The 19378-nt window shown below is 44.5% G+C and overlaps 1 protein-coding gene across 4 annotated transcripts; it reads left to right on the forward strand.

Moving 5' to 3' along the window:
* Window positions 1-158: 158 nt before the first annotated feature.
* Window positions 159-19243, forward strand: TPRA1 (transmembrane protein adipocyte associated 1). Of its 4 annotated transcripts, none has more exons than XM_054076633.1 (11): window positions 159-295; window positions 6409-6602; window positions 6761-6893; window positions 9078-9164; window positions 10542-10614; window positions 11596-11675; window positions 12860-12970; window positions 13427-13487; window positions 14516-14618; window positions 15179-15259; window positions 16314-19243. In XM_054076633.1, exons 2-11 carry the CDS (start codon window positions 6421-6423, stop codon window positions 16546-16548), a joined length of 1146 nt encoding a protein of 381 aa, XP_053932608.1. In that variant the 5' UTR covers window positions 159-295; window positions 6409-6420; the 3' UTR covers window positions 16549-19243. The 4 variants fall into 4 exon arrangements, with proteins under 4 accessions (XP_053932608.1, XP_053932606.1, XP_053932605.1 ...); XM_054076631.1 differs by lacking the exon at window positions 159-295 and adding an exon at window positions 2016-2187 and having other exon boundaries at window positions 6412-6602; window positions 16314-19242; XM_054076630.1 differs by lacking the exon at window positions 159-295 and adding an exon at window positions 2017-2187 and having other exon boundaries at window positions 16314-19242.
* Window positions 19244-19378: the final 135 nt, after the last annotated feature.

Raw genomic sequence — 19378 nt, forward strand, 5'->3', positions numbered from 1 at the left:
GTGGGAGGTAACACATTCAATTAGTTAGCGCCTGAGGCTATAAGCAAGAAGACATGGCTTTTATTCCTGGCTCCGTTACCAAGGCACTTCTTAGGCAGAAACACTCTACCTCTTTTTAACCAGAAGTGTCCCTGCTATAACTCAGAGATGTTGCTTCCTGCCGAGACTTTGTACTTGGATTGATAAATAGAACACGTCAAAATATTGCAACATATCATTAACCTCAACGACAGTGTGAGAAGAGACAAGCTAAGGACCGGCTTCTCCAGATGTCATTCCAGAGGCATGACACCAGGTAAAAACCTCATTCACCCCAGTGGGAAACCAGAGGTATAGAGCTGAGGTAGGTGATGCTATCTCAGGGTATGTCCCCTTCATGAGCCTTGCTGCAGTGAAGTTGGAAAACTAAACCAGAGAGAAGGATCAAGCAGACTTAAGTGGAGCAATATGTATGCATGAGGTGGGCCTGAAACCCTCTGTGTGTGCTGTTTATTAGACCAGGGCACAAATTTTGATCAACATAGAGATCTCCTAAAGAAATGCAGACCTTGTACAGCAAATTTCAGCTTAGCAAAAGCCTTGCAATCCTACGGAAGCAAACCCTAGAGCCCTTAGTGAACCACAGATGGAGAACCACAGCAGGGTTTATCCTCTGGCCCTTGAAGTGACTCAAGTAAAAAGCATCCCCTGGAACTCTGGCTGCAGTAGGACAGCTCTTCCTGTCGGGACAGAACTGCTGATATTTAGCCAGTTATTTCCTTTAATTTCCATTTTAAATCTTGGCTCATTTGCCCCAGTTATTCCCTTGTTCATTATTTAAACTTTTCTTATCTCTGTCTGGTATTCGCACCTCCAAACTCTGCTATTTATCAGGTTTCCCTTCAGCCACTACTATCCAAGCTGTGCCAGGTTAGCTCTGTCAACTTTATATTTTCCTTACAAACCACACTCTCCAGCTTGTTAATCATTATCTCCTGCAGGGACTGATTATAGGATCCAGCCCATGGAAGAAAATTATTAAGTCCCCTGCTTTGCAATCAATAGTTTCTCTACAAAACCAGCCTAAACCCTTTTTCTCCTCACTGCCCTGCATGCTCCATGGTAGCACCCGTGAAGCCAGCCTGCGGGTGGCTGAATGCTGTGGGGGTCCCAGGGGCAGTGGGGTTCAGCAGACTGGGGTAGACCTGGCCACCAGGCAGTGGAGGTGGTTCAACGGACAGGGGATATGTGAGAATTAATTGATAAGTTTCGCTGCAGCGGGTTTGTATATTTAATTATCTTGTCATACGTATCTGTCTTGTAAGATGTAGGTATTTTAGGCTAAGAGATAGCCTGTCTTAGGGCTGTGAAAATGTTATCAACATGCTTAGTTGCCTTGTAAGATGCAGCTGTTGTAGGAGATAACCTGAAGGGAGTGTCTGGACATGGTTGGATAATAAAAAAAAAAAAAAAAAAAAAAGGCATTCTTTGAAGATTTATATAGTTCTTCGTCTAAAACTAGTATATATACCTACTGCTTTTATAAGATGTTATGCCTTTTTTAGAAGGCTATCCAATTCAGCGCTGAATTGTAATATTTTACCAATGAATGCTTCTCACAGGTAGACCTGGCCACCAGGCAGTGGGGGGGGGGGGGAATGGATCATGGGACCGGGGTAGACCTGGCCGCCGAGCAATGGGGGTTCACCATTGGGGCTCCAGGGGAGGTTCTGTTCTTCCCCTCCGTTTCAGGGCAGGGGACTCAGCGCCCAGCGGTAACACCTGCTCCCCAGGCACAAGGATTCAGCACTGGGGCTCTAGGGGAGGTTCTGTTCCTCCCCTCCATTCCAAGGCAGAAGGCTCAGCGCTCGTCGCGGACAGCGCTCCTTTAACTCGCGGCGCGCCCGCAGCCCGAGTCCCGTCTCCTGCTGCTTCCTATTGGCTCGCGCCGCTACTTCTTCTGCCCGGTTTGACAGCCCACCTTCTGATTGGCTGAGGCGGCAGCCCTTCCAGGGACCGTCTGGCACTAGCGCCACCACGCCCGGCCGAAAAGGCTCCGCTCCTTCTGCCTCAGCTGGTAGCTCGCTGCTGTGCGCGAGCCGCTCTTGAGCGACGCTCCCTACCTGAGCGGAGCGGCGGGGCCTGCGATGGCGGGGCCGGGGCGCCGCGACTGAGCGAGCGGCGGGGCGGCAGCGCCGGGCGGGCCGGGTACGAGCGGCGGGCGGAGGGGTGGCCCAGGGCCGGGGGGGGCCTCGCAGCCGGGGGCCGCTGAGGGGCGGTGGCGGCGGCCCGGGGGGCTCCTGCCGTGCGCCTGTCATCGCCCGGGAGGCAGAGAGGAGGTGCTGAGACGGAAAGTGGAATATTTTAGATTTCGGCTAAAGCAGAGCGAAATTTCGCTTAAGTCATGGCGTTTCTTTAAAGTTAGAACGTCCCTCTGACAGTTTTTCTCACAGAGTTTTTTTTTCCCAGACACTGTTGGTTCTTTGAAGGTGGTACCATCTTGTGTTCGGTGTGATCTGGGTTGAACTGAGGGGTCATCTGTGATCCCCTCTCTTTGCAGCCTTTATCTCGAATGCAAGGTCAGGCAGAGCTAGAGCCAGCGCCTAATCAGCGAGAGGTTTGACTGTTGTGAAGTTCACATTACAATTGGTCCTTGGAAAGGAATAAGATAGTCATAAGATTTCTGGGAAAATGCATCCAGTGGGAAATAGATCCTGAAAGCAGCTTTTGTCTCGTTGCAGACGATTGATGGGGATCAGTCCCCCACGTTGCACAGGTCTGGTAAAGGCTGTTTGCTCTCTAAAACTCCAAAAGGAGTCTTAAGAGAGTTTATTTATCCGCGTTTTTGGTATCACCCACCTTCTAGAGGGGAATACAAACCCCAAAATGCAAACCAAACCAAGAAATTTAAGATGCTTGTTTCCAAAGAACATCGCTGAATTGGGATTCTCTGTCTGGTTGTTTTGGATTGGGGTTGGTACTTCTGCTTTTGGTGTTTTTCCTTGGTTGTTTTTAGCATTGCGGTTCCTTTCAGTTTAGTTCAGAAATGAGATGTTAGAATGAAACTTGAGAAAAGAGAGAAAACGGTCTTCAGTCCGTGGTGGAAGATCCCTGCCTGTGAATTTGTTCTAAGGGCAGAATGCAACATGCAGCTCTTGGGACCAAGAGTGAGACTTGAAAAGCCATCTTTAAAAGAGGGGGGGAAAAAAAGCATTCTTTCTTTCTTTTTTTTCCTTCTTTTTATTCATTTAAGATATTGAAATAGCAATCATATTTAAACAGGAATCTGGTCTGTGCAGTTTTCTCTTGCACAAATATAGTGGTTTAACCCTATTATGATCTGTACTTGCAAGATTTTCTGATACTGTTTTCAGAAAGAAAGAAAGAAAACTGAAACTGAAACTAGCTGACACTCTGGTGCTGTGTAATTCATCTTTATGTTGTTGGGCTTTGAGAGCACCGAGAAGGGCCAGTGATTTGAGTCCTGAATTTCACTGACCTCTGTTATAGTTACAGTGCTATAAATGAAGAAGTAGCATTCCCTCCTTAAGAGGCAGTTGTTTTCCCCGAGGGTGCAGCTGAGCCTTCCTTAGAGCTCCAAAACAGCAACATAGAGTCTTGTGGATGTTCTGGATCTGCATACAACTTGAGTGCAGCAGTTGGGCAGAGGAATAGGTGTCAGCCAAGTCAACCTGACTTTAGATGTACTGTAGAAAAAAAACGCTTTGTTTTGTTTTCTGGTGTATGGTGAACAGAGCTGCCTGCTAGAAGAAAAGAAGGAGACAAGGATTGTGGCACTGGTTTTCTTTTATGTGGCTACAGGGTGATTTTACCCCGGTTGCGTAGGTTGGGCTGGCTGAAGCGAGGAGCTCTGTGGAGGCAGGGCGTGGTAAGTGATCCCTTGGATATGCTCAGCTGACTGGATTTATTTTGGACTGGACAGGGTATGGGTTTGGACAGTGTGCTGTAAGGAGCAGTGTTGCTGGGGATGATGAAGCCTAGCTGGATCCTTGCCATCCTAGTCCCTAGTCCCGTTGTTGTGGAATTTTTGCTGATGGTTTCAGCAGGAATGGGACAATTCTTCACATCCTTGCTTAGGCCTTAGCTATTAGAAAAGCATGGGGATCATGCTGTTTGGCTGATGGCTTTGGCTGCCCTTTCTTATCATGTTGGATGTTCTGCTGCTCTGCCGTTCTGTGTACTCCACCTTGGGAGAAGGAATAGGATACTAATACCAAACTGTAGCGAGTAGCCGGGCTGAGAGGTAAGTATTATTCTGTTTTGCCCCTTGAAGCCTCGTGACCGGAGCTCTGTTACATGTGGCCAACTACTCTCCTTATCAGCAGCTCACTGCTGTTGTGTGATAGTGGTGGCTTCCAGAGGAAGAGAGTAGAGCAAAATCATTAACAAAATCATTCTCAACGGTGTCAATTCAGAGAAGTGAGAAGCTGGAGGGAAGAGAGATAAGTCAGGAATATGAAGGTTGTTTACTGGAAGCTCTACTAGAACTAGGATTTTTTGGCACAGGTTTTGTCATCTCGGCACAAAGTTGATCTTTCCAGGTCTGCGTGTGTTTATTTAATGTGACATCTCTTGTGCAGCACAGCATACGGCGGTTCGCAAAAGAAAACTCTCTGGTCAGCGGGTATCTGTCAGTGTGGGTGAATCAAAGGGAGGGTTTGTTAGGTGGGGGTGGGATGATCCCCTTACCCCTCAGAAGTTCCAGGCAGAGTCTCAGCCTCTGGAGAGAGAGAAAATTCTGTGGCTGATTGTCTCCAGCAGTTTGTGGGGAAGGTGCTACTGAACTCTAAAAGCTCAACAGATGACACAGGGCTGTGCTGATTCTTTCTGACTTGTGAGTCACTAAGAACCTAGCAGGGTAAATACCTTCTGACTCCTGTCATGGAGGCTCTGTTGTTGCCAGCCAGGGCTAAAGTCAAACAGATTTTTTTTTGGGATGAATCCTGGACTGACTACGGTACACAGACTGATGGAGTGCTGCCTCTGCCAATATGTGTCTTTAAGATGCTGGTTGATAAAGATTTTTCTTTTTGAATCTGTTTGTCATCTGTGACCACTTCTTTGGGGAGTGCCGGGAGAAATTATAGGATGTTTGTGTCCAGCTCATAGCTAGTCAAGTGCCTTAAAGTGAGGGTTTTCTGTTTCAGGGTGGGAAGAGGTGAGAGTTTGCACAAGGTGGTACATTGGATCAGGAGCAGGGTTAGTAATATAAGTCAGGTCAGAAGTCTAGTATTGTGTGCCATAGTTCACTTAATCTTCCAAGGTGATTGTAGAAACAACACAGAGATAAACTGCTGCTGGTGTGGTTTATGACAAAGCCAGTGGCACAGGCATGCAGCATGTAGAGTTTTATGGATGGCAGAGTGGAGTTTCCCTTTCATTTCTGGTGGAACACTTAATATTGCAGCAGTGCAGGGCCTGAGGGAGGGAGGGATGGATGGATGGATGGATGGCAGAAAAGATGTGAGTGTTCTCTCAGGGGAGGCAGTACAAAGAATTTTCATCAGAGGAGTGGGAAGTTCTGTCTTGTCATCCAGAAAGGTAGAAGAGGTGCAGTGTAGGGCAGGCAAAAAGAATGAATGCCGTGACTTTTCTGATTTAGGACATACTTCTCTGTGGCCTGAGAGCTTGGCCTTAGGAAACCCGTTAGATGGGACTGCGATCTGTGGCTGAGAAGGGCAAAGCAATCCAGACTGGTAAATGTAAAGAGTAGAATGTTATGCTAACAGACTTTTAGAAAGGTGCTCTCCTTTCACAGCCTTGCTGTTGTGCTTAAATTCAGAATAGTTATGGTGTCTTGCAGAGGGTGAGAAGAAAAATACTGAATCTTGGCTTTTGCCATTGTTGGCTTTGGAAGATAGAGCCCCTTTAGGTAAAGGTATGTGAGGCTCTCCCTGCTCTCAGACAGTGAGGTTGGTAACAGAATAGGTTTTAGGTAGGGATCTTCATTTTTTCTTTGCAATAGTTGAAATTAAATCACTGATTTGACTGTAACATCCTGATCTTGGGAGCTAGAACAATAAGCTTCTGGTACAGGAGGGTTTCTATCTCCATCCAATATTGCCATGTGTTGCCCCTGAGTCGTAATTTCTTCTATGAATCTACCAAAGCTCAAAAAAATCACAGGATTTAATCCAGCATAGCGTTACACTATTTTGAAGGTGCTTGTTACTCTGCTACAAGGTAGTGATTTTGTAATGTCCCTTATGGTTGTGTGCAGAGGAAGGGCAGGTGGCCTTTCATTGTGTAATAGTCTTTTGGATGATGATCATTTGGAGTAACAAGCAGGAAGCAGTTGTGCAGGGGCCTAATGGCTGGAGTGTGCTTTTTAGCTCTGACTCACAACTGATTTAATGTTGCTTTTTGTCTCTGCTGTGGTTGTCCTATGCTGTGTTTGACCTGGACCAGAAGGAAGGCAGGATGTTCCAGTCTGTGATGAGATTTTCCATGTCTGACAACATCACGCATTCAACTGCCCTGGTGACAGCACTGGATAACGTGACAACTTTGTCCCCAACAACAGCTCAGGCAACCAATGACACCAACATCACTGTGCCACACAAGTGTCTCCTGTTCCTCTATGAGGACATTGGGAAGTCCAGGTGAGACAAAGGAAATAACACCATGGCCTGACCCTGGGCCAGGGGAAAGAGCTTGCAGTCTTAGACTTTGTTTGAGAAAGGACTGGGGCTGGTGCCTTGGCTTCCACATACTAAAGAACAGGGAGAAAAATAAAACTGTTTTATTTACTTTTTTGCAGAGTCCGCTACTGGGATCTTCTACTCCTGGTTCCCAATGTGCTTTTCTTCATGTTTCTTCTCTGGAAGCTGCCCTCTGCCAGGGCCAAAATCCGGGTCACTTCCAGCCCAATCTTCACTACATTCTACATACTAGTGAGTACCGCTCTGTGCTTTTTGAACTGATTAGTGGTTTTCTTATTACCACTCATGAACAGTATCACCACTGAACTACTGGAGAGAGACCCTAGATCACATATCACAAGGATGAAATCTATTTGTAGTTGATGGTATATTCGAAGAAGTAGACACAGATATGGTTTTTGTTTGGTTGGTTGTTTTTTTTTTTCCCTGTCTGAATTTTGCTTTTCACAGATTTTTGGGGCCATATCAGCTGTATTTTGGTGGATTTCTTTTTCTTGTGGTGATTTTTTTCCTTTTTAATTCTTTTGTTGCTTTGTTGTGTTGGAATCAAGTGTCTTACACTTTCCTTACTCCTTGCAATAGGTAGCACATGACACAAAACCAGCTTCTCGCTGGTGTAGTGAAAGTGAAGCACGGTAGAATAATTCGTGTGAATCTACTGCAGAAAAGAGTGGTGTCACAGGGTTCTGGTTAGTCTGAGAATGAAAATCCAACCTTCTTAGTTTCATATCAAAGTGGCTGCTGACTTGATGATCTTGATACTTCTTACAGTGGAACCAGAATATATAGGCAGTACAGGCACAGTTCCCAAGCATCGAAGATCTTAGATTGTTCTCTCCCCAGCTTGAAAAGGCATGGCAAAACCCAAGAAGCATTGAAACCAAATCTAAGCTAGTAGCTTTAACTGATTCTTCGGTAGGAAGACTTGTTAGCTCTTTCAAGCCCAGATTGTGGGCACTGGGTTCGTGCACAGTTTTGGATAACCAAGAATATATGTAAATGCTCTAAACTTAAAAATACCACCAGGTGTTTCCAGGCTGGATTTAAATCTTCCATTATGTTTCCCAGTAGTGCCCAAGGTTCGGTAAGAAGTTCATGCCGAAGATTTTGGAAACCAAAACTCTTGAGAGACCAATGGGAAGAAAAAAGTGAACTACCTTTATGGTGTTGACTTTTTCAAAACAGAGTGAGAAGCAGGAAGTGATGAAACAGCCTTAGAGGAAAATGCTTTCACTCAATTTGATCTTCTGGAGTCTTTTATTGGGAACTGAGGATGTGAGTGTGTTCTGTGAGGATTTCCTTTCAGATGATTTTGTCATGTCTTGAAGGCAGACTTTCTTGTGGAGTCAGTGATTAAAGCTAGATTAGTAGATTGGGAAGTGTCTTTACTTACTTAGAGAGGCAGCAAAAAGGGTGTACTTTTCTCTCCCAGGAGCTGTTGCTGTTCTGGAACACCATTATATTCAGAGACCCTTCTTTTTTGTCAGTGTTTTGTTCCAGAATTTTCCACCCCAGGAGGAATGCTTTATTATTCTTTCATGCCATTTGCACCCCTTCTTTTTGTAAGGGGGCTTATTGGTCATTTCCCTTCTCCAGCCACCTTGGAATCAGCTTGGATTCTGTGTTCTCTGGTAGATTTAGCTGTCATATACCTGCATCATTAGAATTAGGCTGTGACTTGGAGAACTTTATCTGGAAAAATCTGCTTTCTTAGGGGTTAAGTCTGCACAGTGGGCAGATAAATCCAACCGAGCTCTTAATTACATGGTATGGTGGTGACAGCGCAGGAGTTGGTAAATTAGCCTTGTTGAGCTCCATGCTGTCATGCTTAAATGGTACTTGAGCTGACTCGAGTATCTGTTGCACTGTGCAGCAGGCTAAGGTGTTTTGAAGCTGTTGGCTGTAGCTGACATTTTTCTGCTGCATTCCTGAGCGTTGTCAGTGAGAACTGCAGATTTTAATTTTATCACAGATCATAAGTGTGGTAGTTTGTATTGAGTGGCTGCTGTTATCTGATGTGATTCTTTTACTCAGTCATACCAAGCACTTGATCTTGTAGTTTGGAGGAATATGGTTTTTTGTCTGCTTTTTCTCCTCCCTTGCCCCAGTGAACTGAAGGGTGAGAAGACTGTTTGCCTGTAAAGATACTCTTTTAAGGAGTGTTTGAGGCCTCTTCAGAACTGTTAAATCTGACAGCTGAGGAAATTTTCCTTCCTAAATTTTAAGCCAGTACTCCTGCATCTAATAGGCCAGAGGAATCTTCTTTGGCAAATTAAGTCTAATCTGCTACAGGAAATCCTTAGTATGCAGTCAGGCTTGAAAGCTGACCTGGAAATTGTACTCCATAAGTGTTTCTGGTTACTGCTGTATATATGCCTTTTGACATGAACTCACTTCTGGTATCTTTTTGAGTAGGTATTTGTGGTGGCGTTAGTTGGTATTGCCCGTGCTGTTGTCTCCATGACTGTGAGTGCTTCTGATGCTGCCACTGTTGCTGATAAGGTAGGTCCAACACTGATTTTAGAGGCTGTGGTTTGTGCAGTTCTGATCACTGCAATTTGCTATGGCTTCTCTTTTATCTGCATACAGGAAGAATGTGGGTTTTTGCAGTACTCGTAGCTGTGTGTACTGTGGAATCCTGTTCAGATAGCTGTGTCTAAATGATCACAACATCCAGAGCTGTAAAACAATGGACTTCCTAAAATAAACACACAAATAGAGGCAGCAAAACTTTCCTGTTGCAGGGATGGAATGATACTGCTTTGCAAGAGCTAAACATTCAGACACTTTGAGTGGCTAGGCAAGAACTGGTCTTTGTTATTCTTGAAAATTATGAGTGTCTCTTTGAAAAATACTTAATTTGTTTATCTTGAAAGCAAATAAAATGCAATTCGCTTTTGACACTGATATCTGAATGTCCTTGTGGCCACTCTGAGTACAGGGCAAACCCTTAGCAAACAGGAAATAGCTTTGTACGTGGTGTTCCTTTGTAGTCATTTGAGTTGTAGCAGAATATTACCTAAACCAAAAAAGCTCTGTAGCACTTGAGCTGTTAGAGGAACGAGAGCCACCTATAGATTACAGAGCTTCTGGTGTTATTCTCTGGGATCAGTGTGGTTTTTTTGCTTTTCCCTTTAACTTTACCTGTCAAAGCATTGTAATGCACTGCTTGTTGTGAGTGGCTGAATGTTTGTAGCATTTTCATTTACTACTGTTGAATAGATGTAGATCCAGGACTTGAATACTGGAGAAGAGATGAGAAGGTGCGTTTCTTCAGCTCTATTGGTGTTGCGGCTAAGCGCACCTTGTTGGAAAGTCATGCAGTAAGACTCAGTTTTTCCTGTAAACACGTGTATTATCCACATGTTTACATTTGTTTTCTTTTGTGTTCTCTCCTGCACACACATTTTTTGAGATTAGAAGGCTTTAGATCTAGGGTCTAGTAGCTTTGGAGGAGCACAGAACACCGGGTTTGTTCAGTTGTAAGCATACTGCAGAATCTACTACTTTAAGAATTGGCCTAGTTTAATATTGTACTGTTGAGGTCATCTTGAGCTTGTGCTCCTTGGGAGTGTGGCAGAAAGAACACATCCAAGACAAGTGACAGATCCTCAAGTGTGGCAAACCATGGCCACTTCCTCTCTCTGTAGGCATGCTATTTGCTCGCTCCCACACAACTGTTTTGTTTCGTAGGTGTGGACAAGGCTTGGAACAAGCGTGTAATTAGTATCCCTACAAAACATGAGGAAGGTTTGTGGAAATGACCTGCTCCATTCAGAGGTTGCCATCCCCTGGAGCAGAGAGTGAAGTGTTGCTGTATTAACTTTTGACTGGTTCCTGGCTCCATCTAATTATTGTCTGGTTTCTGTTATCTCTCAGATCCTGTGGGAGATCACAAGGTTCTTCCTTCTGGCAATTGAACTGAGTGTGGTGATTCTAGGACTTGCCTTTGGTATGTGTCTGGAGGTTTTTGAGTGCTTTAAGTGTTTCCTGTTCCCTTTATTTCCACAGAGGCTGCGTCTGTAAGTTTGTGGAGATATGATTCTATAAAGTGAAGTGGCTCTAGAATAAAGACAAAGGACAAATTGGGCCATTTTAGTTAGAAATGGCTGAAAGCCTGATTATATTTACAGATGTAGGACTTGGGCAATTGTGGGGCTTATGTGCTTTGTTTGTCCTTCACACATGTGATGAAGCATGCAGCTTAAGATGACTTATTCAAAGATCAACTATCTGATCTTTGCTTCAGCTCCATTTTAATGTGGTTTCTTTGCGGGTCCTTCTATCCCCTCCTTGGTTGGTTTGATTCCATCCTGTTTCATTCAGCTGCTTTAACTGTACCTGCACTCTGTAACTACTTTTTTCAGTTGTATGAGTGAAAGTGCTGTTTGGAGCACCTCTTCTGTGGGTAAGAGGTAGAGGAGAGGGGATTTGCTAAGTGTCATTATTGCATCTGCCAGTGGGACATCTGAGCACTAGCTCTTCCATCTTTTTAGGGCTCATAGAATAATTTAGGTTGGATGGTGGTTTTTGAGATACCACCTGCTCTAGCATATTCCAGTGCAGATTTCTCTAAATTATGTAAGCCCTTTTCCCATGCACTAACCCAGTCTCCCATCAACTTCTTTTTTCTGAGTGTACACAATACAGGAGTAATTCCTGAGTCCTTTTGCTGGGATTACTCAGTTGCTTTCTGTATATTAATGTGAGCAGAGGAGAGCAAGTTAAAACTTTCTGCTTCCGAAGTATTATTTTGTCTGAAAGACTCAGCTCTCCAAAAGAGGGAAGCGGTTTCTTTTGATTGAGTGAGCTTTAACCTTTCCTTGAAGGCCTCTGCAAGTACGAATGTTTTCCTGTATTGGTTTTGGAAAGAACTGATTTTTACCAGGGCTGGGATTACATCCTGAGTCACTTCTATATTCCTTAATTCCAGGTCACCTAGAGAGTAAGTCAAGCGTGAAACGTGTTCTGGCAATCACTACAGTGCTGTCTCTGGCATATTCTGTCACTCAGGTGAGTATGTTGGAGCAGAAGAATTAGTATTTGCGAAAGATGGAACTTTGCTTGGAGTTGAGGCAGTTTGGCATGGGACTCTGGCCTGGAAACTGGCAGCTTTGGTCTTTGATGTTTTTGAGGAAGACTTTATGCTTGTGGCAGTGTATGAGGCTCCCCAGAGCATATACTGGACCATATCTCCTTGTCCTCCTTGTAGTGTGAATAGCTCGGCTAAGGTCAAGAAATGAGATGATGTTTAGATGGATTGCTTTGTTTAGTGAATCTTGGAACAGGAGCGTGAAGGTTTTCACACCTGAGCCGCATGTTTTTAGTCTAGCCTCAAGTGCCATGAAAATTAGATGGAGAGACCTGAGGTGTGCTTGCCGAATAAGGGCAGTGCAGTGGGCCTCTTGTCTCCTGACTCTTTGAGAGCTGGGAGCTCTTGCTTCCCTTCAAACTAGCTGCTAGCTTGTTAGCTCAGTTTTAGCTGTGTCTCAGTTTTTCTGAACAATGCAGTATGTGTCTGGATTTATTCTCCTCCTTAGTATGTAAGCACCCAGCCCTGTGTATCTATGCTAAGGGCAGTGCCAGAATAACAGATCTTTGTTCCATGACCAGGCTCTTGTTTGCAGAGGCAGTGAGCTGATCATTGCCACATGATAAAGTTGGAGGACCCTCATTAATATCAAGTGATCAAGCTATATTTGGGTTCAAGAGTGTTTACAAGCACTTTTCTCACTCTACTGTCTGTATGGTAGCTTCTGTTCTTCCCATTTTTCAGGAATTCAAATGAATGAGACATTGTTGTGTTCCAACTCTTGCACAGTGTGGGCTTTTCTATTCTGGATTTGCAGCAGAAAAGGTCTACTTGAAAGACAGAAATGGAACTCTTGTCTGTTTCGAACAGACAGCTGCTTACATTCCCTGTACCTTCATTCAGTCTCTTCTGGAATGTGATTGATGCCAGTTTCCTTCAGATGCAGATTCCTGCCACTTTTTTCCCCCTGACTTCTTGTCTTCAGTTTCTTCCTCCTCTCCTGTGTGAGCTTAGCTTGGTCTAAGCAGAGCAATGATTGGGTCAGAGGTGGCTGGGATAATTCAGTTGTCTGAACTTCTCTAAACACAGGCTGCTTTGTCCAGACACCGAATTGAGTGAGGGTGCTGCCGATAACAGAATAATGTTGGCGCCACTTCTCTCCTAGGGCACTCTGGAAATCCTGTACCCTGATGCCCACCTTTCAGCAGAAGACTTCAACATCTATGGCCACGGAGGGAGACACTTTTGGCTTGCCAGCTCCTGTTTCTTCTTTTTGGTAAGTATTGTGCATGTGTTATACACTATTTGTGTTTTCTTCTTTTGTATTTTCTTCTATTTTATGCTTCTGTATATTTTCTAAATGGAGCAAGGAGAATGATTTGTTGTGTAAAAAGGCCCTAGTTCCCCTCCTGCCTGATACAGTGCAGCTTCTTATGGAGCAGGGATGCTGAAGCAATAAAAGCGTGGTGGGCGTGGTATAAGCTGTGGCAGCTGAATTCCAGCTGAACTCGGATGTTCTTTGCTCCCTTGTTTCTCAATGACCACCCTTTGTGTGCTGATGGAAGTGAAGTGTGGGACCTTCCAATCTGTACCATCTAGACTGGGTTTAATACCAGGGGGTCTGGGCCTCTGCCCTGAGGCTTCTAGGGAGTGTGTGACAGCACACGCCATCCCTGCAGAGAGGGTTCAGTTGTCAAGCAGCCATGGAACAGTTAGTTCTTTGTCTCCACAGGTCTATTCCTTGGTGGTGATTCTTCCAAAAACTCCTCTGAAACACCGGATTTCTTTGCCCTGTAAGTCACTGTAGTGTGTTCCATAGTGTAGATGGAGACAGCGCCAGGATAAAACATAAGTGAGAGTAAGAGGTTCCTGTGTCTAGTTGCCCTGCAGAGAGATCCCACTATCTTGGGGTACAGGTAGATGGCAAAGGACTGATAAGTTATCCCTGGTAAAGAGGATGTTGTGCCTTTTGGAGAGCAGAGTAAGAACAATTACTTTACTACTTCAGTAGCTAAAGAGTTGCATTAAGAAAACAAGATTTACTGCTCATTTAATGATACACATGTAATACAAATATGTAATCTTGAGAGTCAAAAGAAAGGGCTTCTTAATAATAGCCTCCTTTGAGATGCATGTGTGATGTTAAAGTTACATGCTCGTCATCCGCTGGAAATGAAAGTCTAATTGAGAGCTGCTTTATAATTTTAATCTGGGCATTTACTAAGATGCTTCTCTGGTTTTTCTTTTTGTTGCAGAATATTTGCAGTTCTTGAACAGGGAGAGAAGCTATTACTAAGTTGTTTGCATTACCTGTTCTCTCTCTTAAGTAGTGCTGGCTGCTCTGAGTTTGCCCTGAGGGGATGGGTTTGTGTGGCACATGCCACAAGCAGGTGGTCCTGGGCCAGATCTGCCTATTGTCCAGTATACCCTGCTACTCCTGTCCAGGTCTCCTGATCAGTTTGTGCCCTTCCCAGGCACAGCACTGATTTGGCTTCAGCTGTGGGGTTTTTGTTTTTCTTATCTTCTGTTATGTGACTGATGCCGACTCCAGATGCTTGCCTATAAATGCTTGGCATGTGTTGCCATGACCATGCGTTTCCAAAACCCATCTTGTGTGTGTATACACGTGCAGGAAAGTATGTTTTATTCCACTGTACCTCCAATCAGTCCTGCCAGAAAAACAGTCTTAATTCTTCAGGAGTTCTTAAACAGACAAGGTGGTGAGATGCTTCTATTGGGTTCGCCATCTCCATCAAACAGTCTTGCTCTGGGCTGGTGCTTATGAGGTTGAGTTTCATCTGTGTCCTTGTCTTTCCCACAGCCAGGAAGAGTTTTTATGTTTATGCAGGAATCCTGGCACTGCTGAACCTGGTGCAGGGCCTGGGCAGTGCCCTCCTCTGTGTGGATATCATAGAAGGACTGTGGTATGTATGCTGGGGGAGGAGGTCTGCAGCCTAGTTTCTTGTGTTGCATTTGAGTGTCCTTCAACACTGCCTCTCACAAAAAAACAAACTTGTACTGAGTTCCTAAGGAAGAATAAAGCTGTTGGTTCTGGTTTGTGCCAAAAGACCTCTTAGAGTCTTGAAGTAATAATAGTTTGAATCCACTGATCCCTGGCCATTGGCTCATGTTTCATATGTAATAAGGGAGGAAATAATCAGTTAGCTAGAAACAGCATGGAGATACCCTTATTCATATCTAGAGTCTTGTTTTGCAGGGATCAGTGTCACTTTTGTGAGTCTACGTTGTGAGCACTTGAGACTGTGCACTTTGTCAGACTTTGGGTCTTGGCACTTGTTGATGGTCAATGTCTGTTACTTTGCGTCAGTTTTAATTTGTTTATCACTAGACTTCTCTTGTCCTCTACTTGTACATGCTGGAGGGAAATTGGATTATTCGGGGGGGGGCGGGTTATGACTGATGTTATCCAGCTGTATTGTGCTTGAGTGCTAAATTATTTCATGCTGCTTTTTGCTGTTGACAGCTGTGTTGATGCTACCACGTTCCTTTACTTCAGCTTCTTTGCACCTCTCATCTATGTGGCATTCCTGAAAGGCTTCTTTGGGTGAGTAGCCAGGAAAAGGAGTTTAGAGGGTGTATATTGTCATTCATTTTGTACTCAAGTTCTCATCTGTAGAATAATGGCAGCAACTATAATGCCAGCTAGGGAACCAGTTTTTAATTTCTGGCCTTGAAGTTTTTCTTTGGTGACTCAGGGCTGCTTGCTTCTATCCAAGATTCCTTTGAATGCTGAGTAGAGCCAATAGCTATATTCCTCTCAAATATTTATGAGGATTGCTTCTTTGCTGTCTGCATCCTGTTTAGTGCGAAGTTTTTTCACTGGAGTTGTTAGCTAACTGGTTAGTGAGAGATTGAGTAGTGGAAGGTTAAAGGGTCTCCTGGGTGTGTTCTGGGATAGGTTTGTAGAGAGGATCTAGGGGTTAGGTAACTGTCTGGGGACTCTTCTGCAACGGACCCAGGAGTCGCCAGTTAAAAACACTTGGAGTGTGATTCCTGGGTCGGGGTTGCCGCCGTGTGGCCACTCGGAGGAGATGCATCTTGGTAGGAAGCCCCGAGTGTTTTAGTATAGGCTTCAGCTTTTACTGTCCATGAGCGAGAAACGGCAGGCTTTAAAATGACTAAGAACATAAAGTACCCCCAAAATATCAACATGTGCCTCCACTGCTTTCTGAAATCGGAAGGGAAGTGTTTGAAGTTAGAGATGGAAACTGCTGATCCAGCTGTGATTATTTTGGTTTTGCTGATGTGCACAGATGGAACTTAAGGTGGACTGCATTCTGTTGGTGTCAGTAAGCAGCCTGCTGTTGAATCCAGTGTTTAGATGCTGTTGCCCTCATAATTCAGAACTGCCAAAGATGAGAACACCTTTCCCGCACTGGAGTCAGGATTCTGCCATTTTTATTTCTCTTAGGTGACTTAGTCCAAAGGTACATTTATGGCAATTGCTCTGCTAGGTGTATTTCAGGACTAAAAGTGAGTGTGCAGAGTTCTTAGGGTTTGAATACACAATTTCTTAGTGCTGCTGAGTTTCAGTTAAGTATAAGTGGCTGTGATATTACATCGCTTAAGCATGTATTTTAAATCTTTAATCTCTCCAGGTCTGAACCGAAGATCCTTTTCTCCTACAAATGTCAGGTGGATGAACCTGAGGATGTGGATGTGCACCTACCCCACCCTTATGCTGTTGCCAAGAAGGAAGGAGTGGATTCTTCATTCTACTCGAGCACTCAGATTGACACTACAGCCTACCTGGATGATGTGGCCTCTATGCCGTATCATGTGGGTAGCGTCAACAGCATAGACAGTGACCGCTGGAAAGCCATCAACGCCTGAGGCAGGGCTATCTGCTTGACATGATGCCCGATTCCTTCCAGACTCCCTGATACTACAGCTATTAGGATGTCCACTGGAAATTTGTCCTCGGCTATCTGCCATGGCTTTCATTTCTTCTTTAGGATTTCCAAAACCTATCATGGAACTAAGTCGGTAGCCCAAATCCTGTTGGAAAGAATATTATCTATCGCTACCTGAGAACAATGTAGAACAGTTTTGTTCATGAACCTGTAAACACTGAACCTTCCTGATCTCCGTGTTCCAGATGTGAATATGACTCTAAAGACAGCCCTGACTGGCACTTCTTCCTTTTCAATGACTGAAAGCACTTATCTGCCAATTAGGGGAGTGGCATTTAGGGGTGAGGGTGTTGATTTCTCTGCTGTATTGTACACATGTAGAAAGAATTTGGTGGTTGAAACCAAAGAAGGTCTTCCTGGGGTGCTTCAAGCAGTATGGTTGCCTGGGTCTTTTCATAACACAACAGCGTAGGTGGTGATAGTAGTGTCTGAAGAGAGAAGCTGGTCAGCTTGTCTCGTCTCTGGCTTCAGCTAATACTGATGAAAATAATGAATTGTACTGGCTAAGGGGTTAAAAGGAGTGTTCTGAGTGTGTGGGAAGGACGAGAGGTATGAAGAGGAATGAACTGTTGTTTGTGCCCTGGGAGCCTTTTGGGAGGCTAGGAGCTAGCAGCATGGATGTGAACTGATTGAACAGTAGAGAGACAGAAGGGCAGACAGTGCGGCTGTCTAGCTGAGCTGAAGTAGCTGTGAAACAGTCTATGGAGGCTGTACTACTGTGCATCTGAGCTCACAGGAAAATCGAAGTAACAACACGAATCAGAACTGACTTGCAAGAATAAAAGCTGTGAGGTAGGTGCATTTTCTATCTCTACTGTGCTTTGTGGCTCTGGTGAGGTCTTCGAGAGTGCTGTGAAGGAGGAAGCTGACTCTGCAGATGAAGGCTCCAGAGATGTTCAGGTGCTTGAGGCAGAGCAGAAGCCTATGACGAGTCCAAGCTGACAGTATTTAGTGTCTGGAAGCTCTCAAACACTATAGGCATGGTAGAATCAACCTAGCTGGTGTTTGGAGTTGGAAGACAAGTTGGAGGTAGAGGTGTTTCTCTGGTGGCGTCTTTCTCTTATGTTGCAGTTCAGATCCTCAGACTTCTTATGGCCTGAATAGGTTTCATGGCTCCATATGTTGAAAACACTTATGTGCATGTGGGGTGTGGTTCATCTAAAGACTATCTGGAACTTTTTATTAACCTCTTCCATGCAGGAAAAGGGGCTACTATTGTCTGAGCTGTCTGGCGTGCAGCTTAAAGACATTATATTCCAGTTGAGGAACTGTTCAGCTGAAACCTGTGTCAGATTGGTTTCTGGGGCATACTGTGCTCTCCAAGAGGTATATTCCTCTAGGTTTAGGGGTGCTTTCCTACCCGAGTCCTCCAGGTAGGTGGAGATCTGCTATAAGCAATATCAACTTTCCATTAGAGATAGTAGAAAGGGAATTTGAAATGTTCTGGGGCTCTGTGACTCTTGCCTCAACTCACTGTTCTTCCTTAAGACTACTGAGGTAAGAGTTTCTTGGAAATTGTCACGCAGGGCGCAGTGTGGAGGCGTTCGTTTGGATCATGAGCTGGTAGAGGAGATCATTTGCTGCCATGTGTTCCCACTGTAGGGAAAAAAAAGCTTGGATAAGAACATGAAGTTCATATTGGTTGCCAAAACTATGCAGGCCCTTTGCTTATCTTTTTGTTTGTTAATGAGCAATGCAGCCTCTCTGTTCTGCCTGTGGACTTTGCCCAACAGGCCTCTAAGTAGCACTGGCACCTTGAAAACAACCCTCCCCCCCCTTTTTAAAAAAAATTCTTTTGAGGGAAAAAAAGCTTCTGTTTGTGTGAGAGCTGAATTGTCTCATGTCAGTCAACAGCCTTTTACATTTCCCCTCCATGCAATGACTGTGTAAGCGCTGGGCAAGCAACTGGCCAAGTCAGCCCTTGCGACATTAGAGAAATATTCCATGCCTCTCCCGTCACTTGCTGTGAATCAGCCTGAGCCACACTTGCTCGCTTACTCTAAAAGGGATGGATGAAATGGTGCCTGAATTGCCCTGCTGTTGCTCCTACTGCTGCTCACAACATTGATCCTGAGCTGCTGTTAGAAACCGTGGGGAAACCTGCAAAGCTTCCCTGGAGCTGGTGAGCCTTGGACAGAGCCAAGAGATGTGACGGTCTTAAAGCAGTTGAAAAGTAAAGGAGCAACTGCTTTTCCATCCCAAGGAGTATTTGCTGACTCTTAACACCGTGACTGAGAGGACTTATCTGCCCTCCTTGATGATGTGAAGAGCGGGTTATGAATTTGCCTTTTTATCAGCTGAATTCAGTGCTGAAGGATCACCCTTGCAGGTGGTCAATGTCCATCCTGTCCTTTGCTGGCAGGACTCCAGTATTTCTGGAGCATCCCACGTTCTGCTGCTGAGGAGCTTCTGCGCTAGGTCATGGACTGACCTTCCTCCTGTTGTATTTTTATGTATATATAATGCTTTGGGCCATATTCACAGTGGTCCTTGAGCAGAAATGTGTTGTGTGTGTGTGTGGAGATGCAAAGAGATAAAATATAGAATAAATGTATATTTTTGTTTGTAAAATAAAGAAATAAAATTAAATTTGGCATAAATGGACATACTTTTTGTCAAATGTTCCATATCACGGAGAAAAAATAAATTTCAAGTTATTTTTTAAATCCCTGAACAAATCTGACAGATAATAGTGGAATAACACAATAACTTGTCGTCAGAAATGGATTTTTCCTTCTTGGAAGTCTGTT

Source organism: Cuculus canorus, chromosome 11, assembly GCF_017976375.1.
Source record: "Cuculus canorus isolate bCucCan1 chromosome 11, bCucCan1.pri, whole genome shotgun sequence".
Taxonomy (NCBI): domain Eukaryota; kingdom Metazoa; phylum Chordata; class Aves; order Cuculiformes; family Cuculidae; genus Cuculus; species Cuculus canorus.

Excerpts from the sequence above, each read along its gene's own strand:
- TPRA1 (XM_054076633.1), top strand. The coding sequence starts at position 6,421 with ATGTTCCAGTCTGTGATGAGATTTTCCATGTCTGACAACATCACGCAT. Across the intron at positions 9,165-10,541 it reads CTGCCACTGTTGCTGATAAG|ATCCTGTGGGAGATCACAAG; the intron begins GTAGGTCCAACA and ends GTTATCTCTCAG. Across the intron at positions 13,488-14,515 it reads ACACCGGATTTCTTTGCCCT|CCAGGAAGAGTTTTTATGTT; the intron begins GTAAGTCACTGT and ends TCTTTCCCACAG.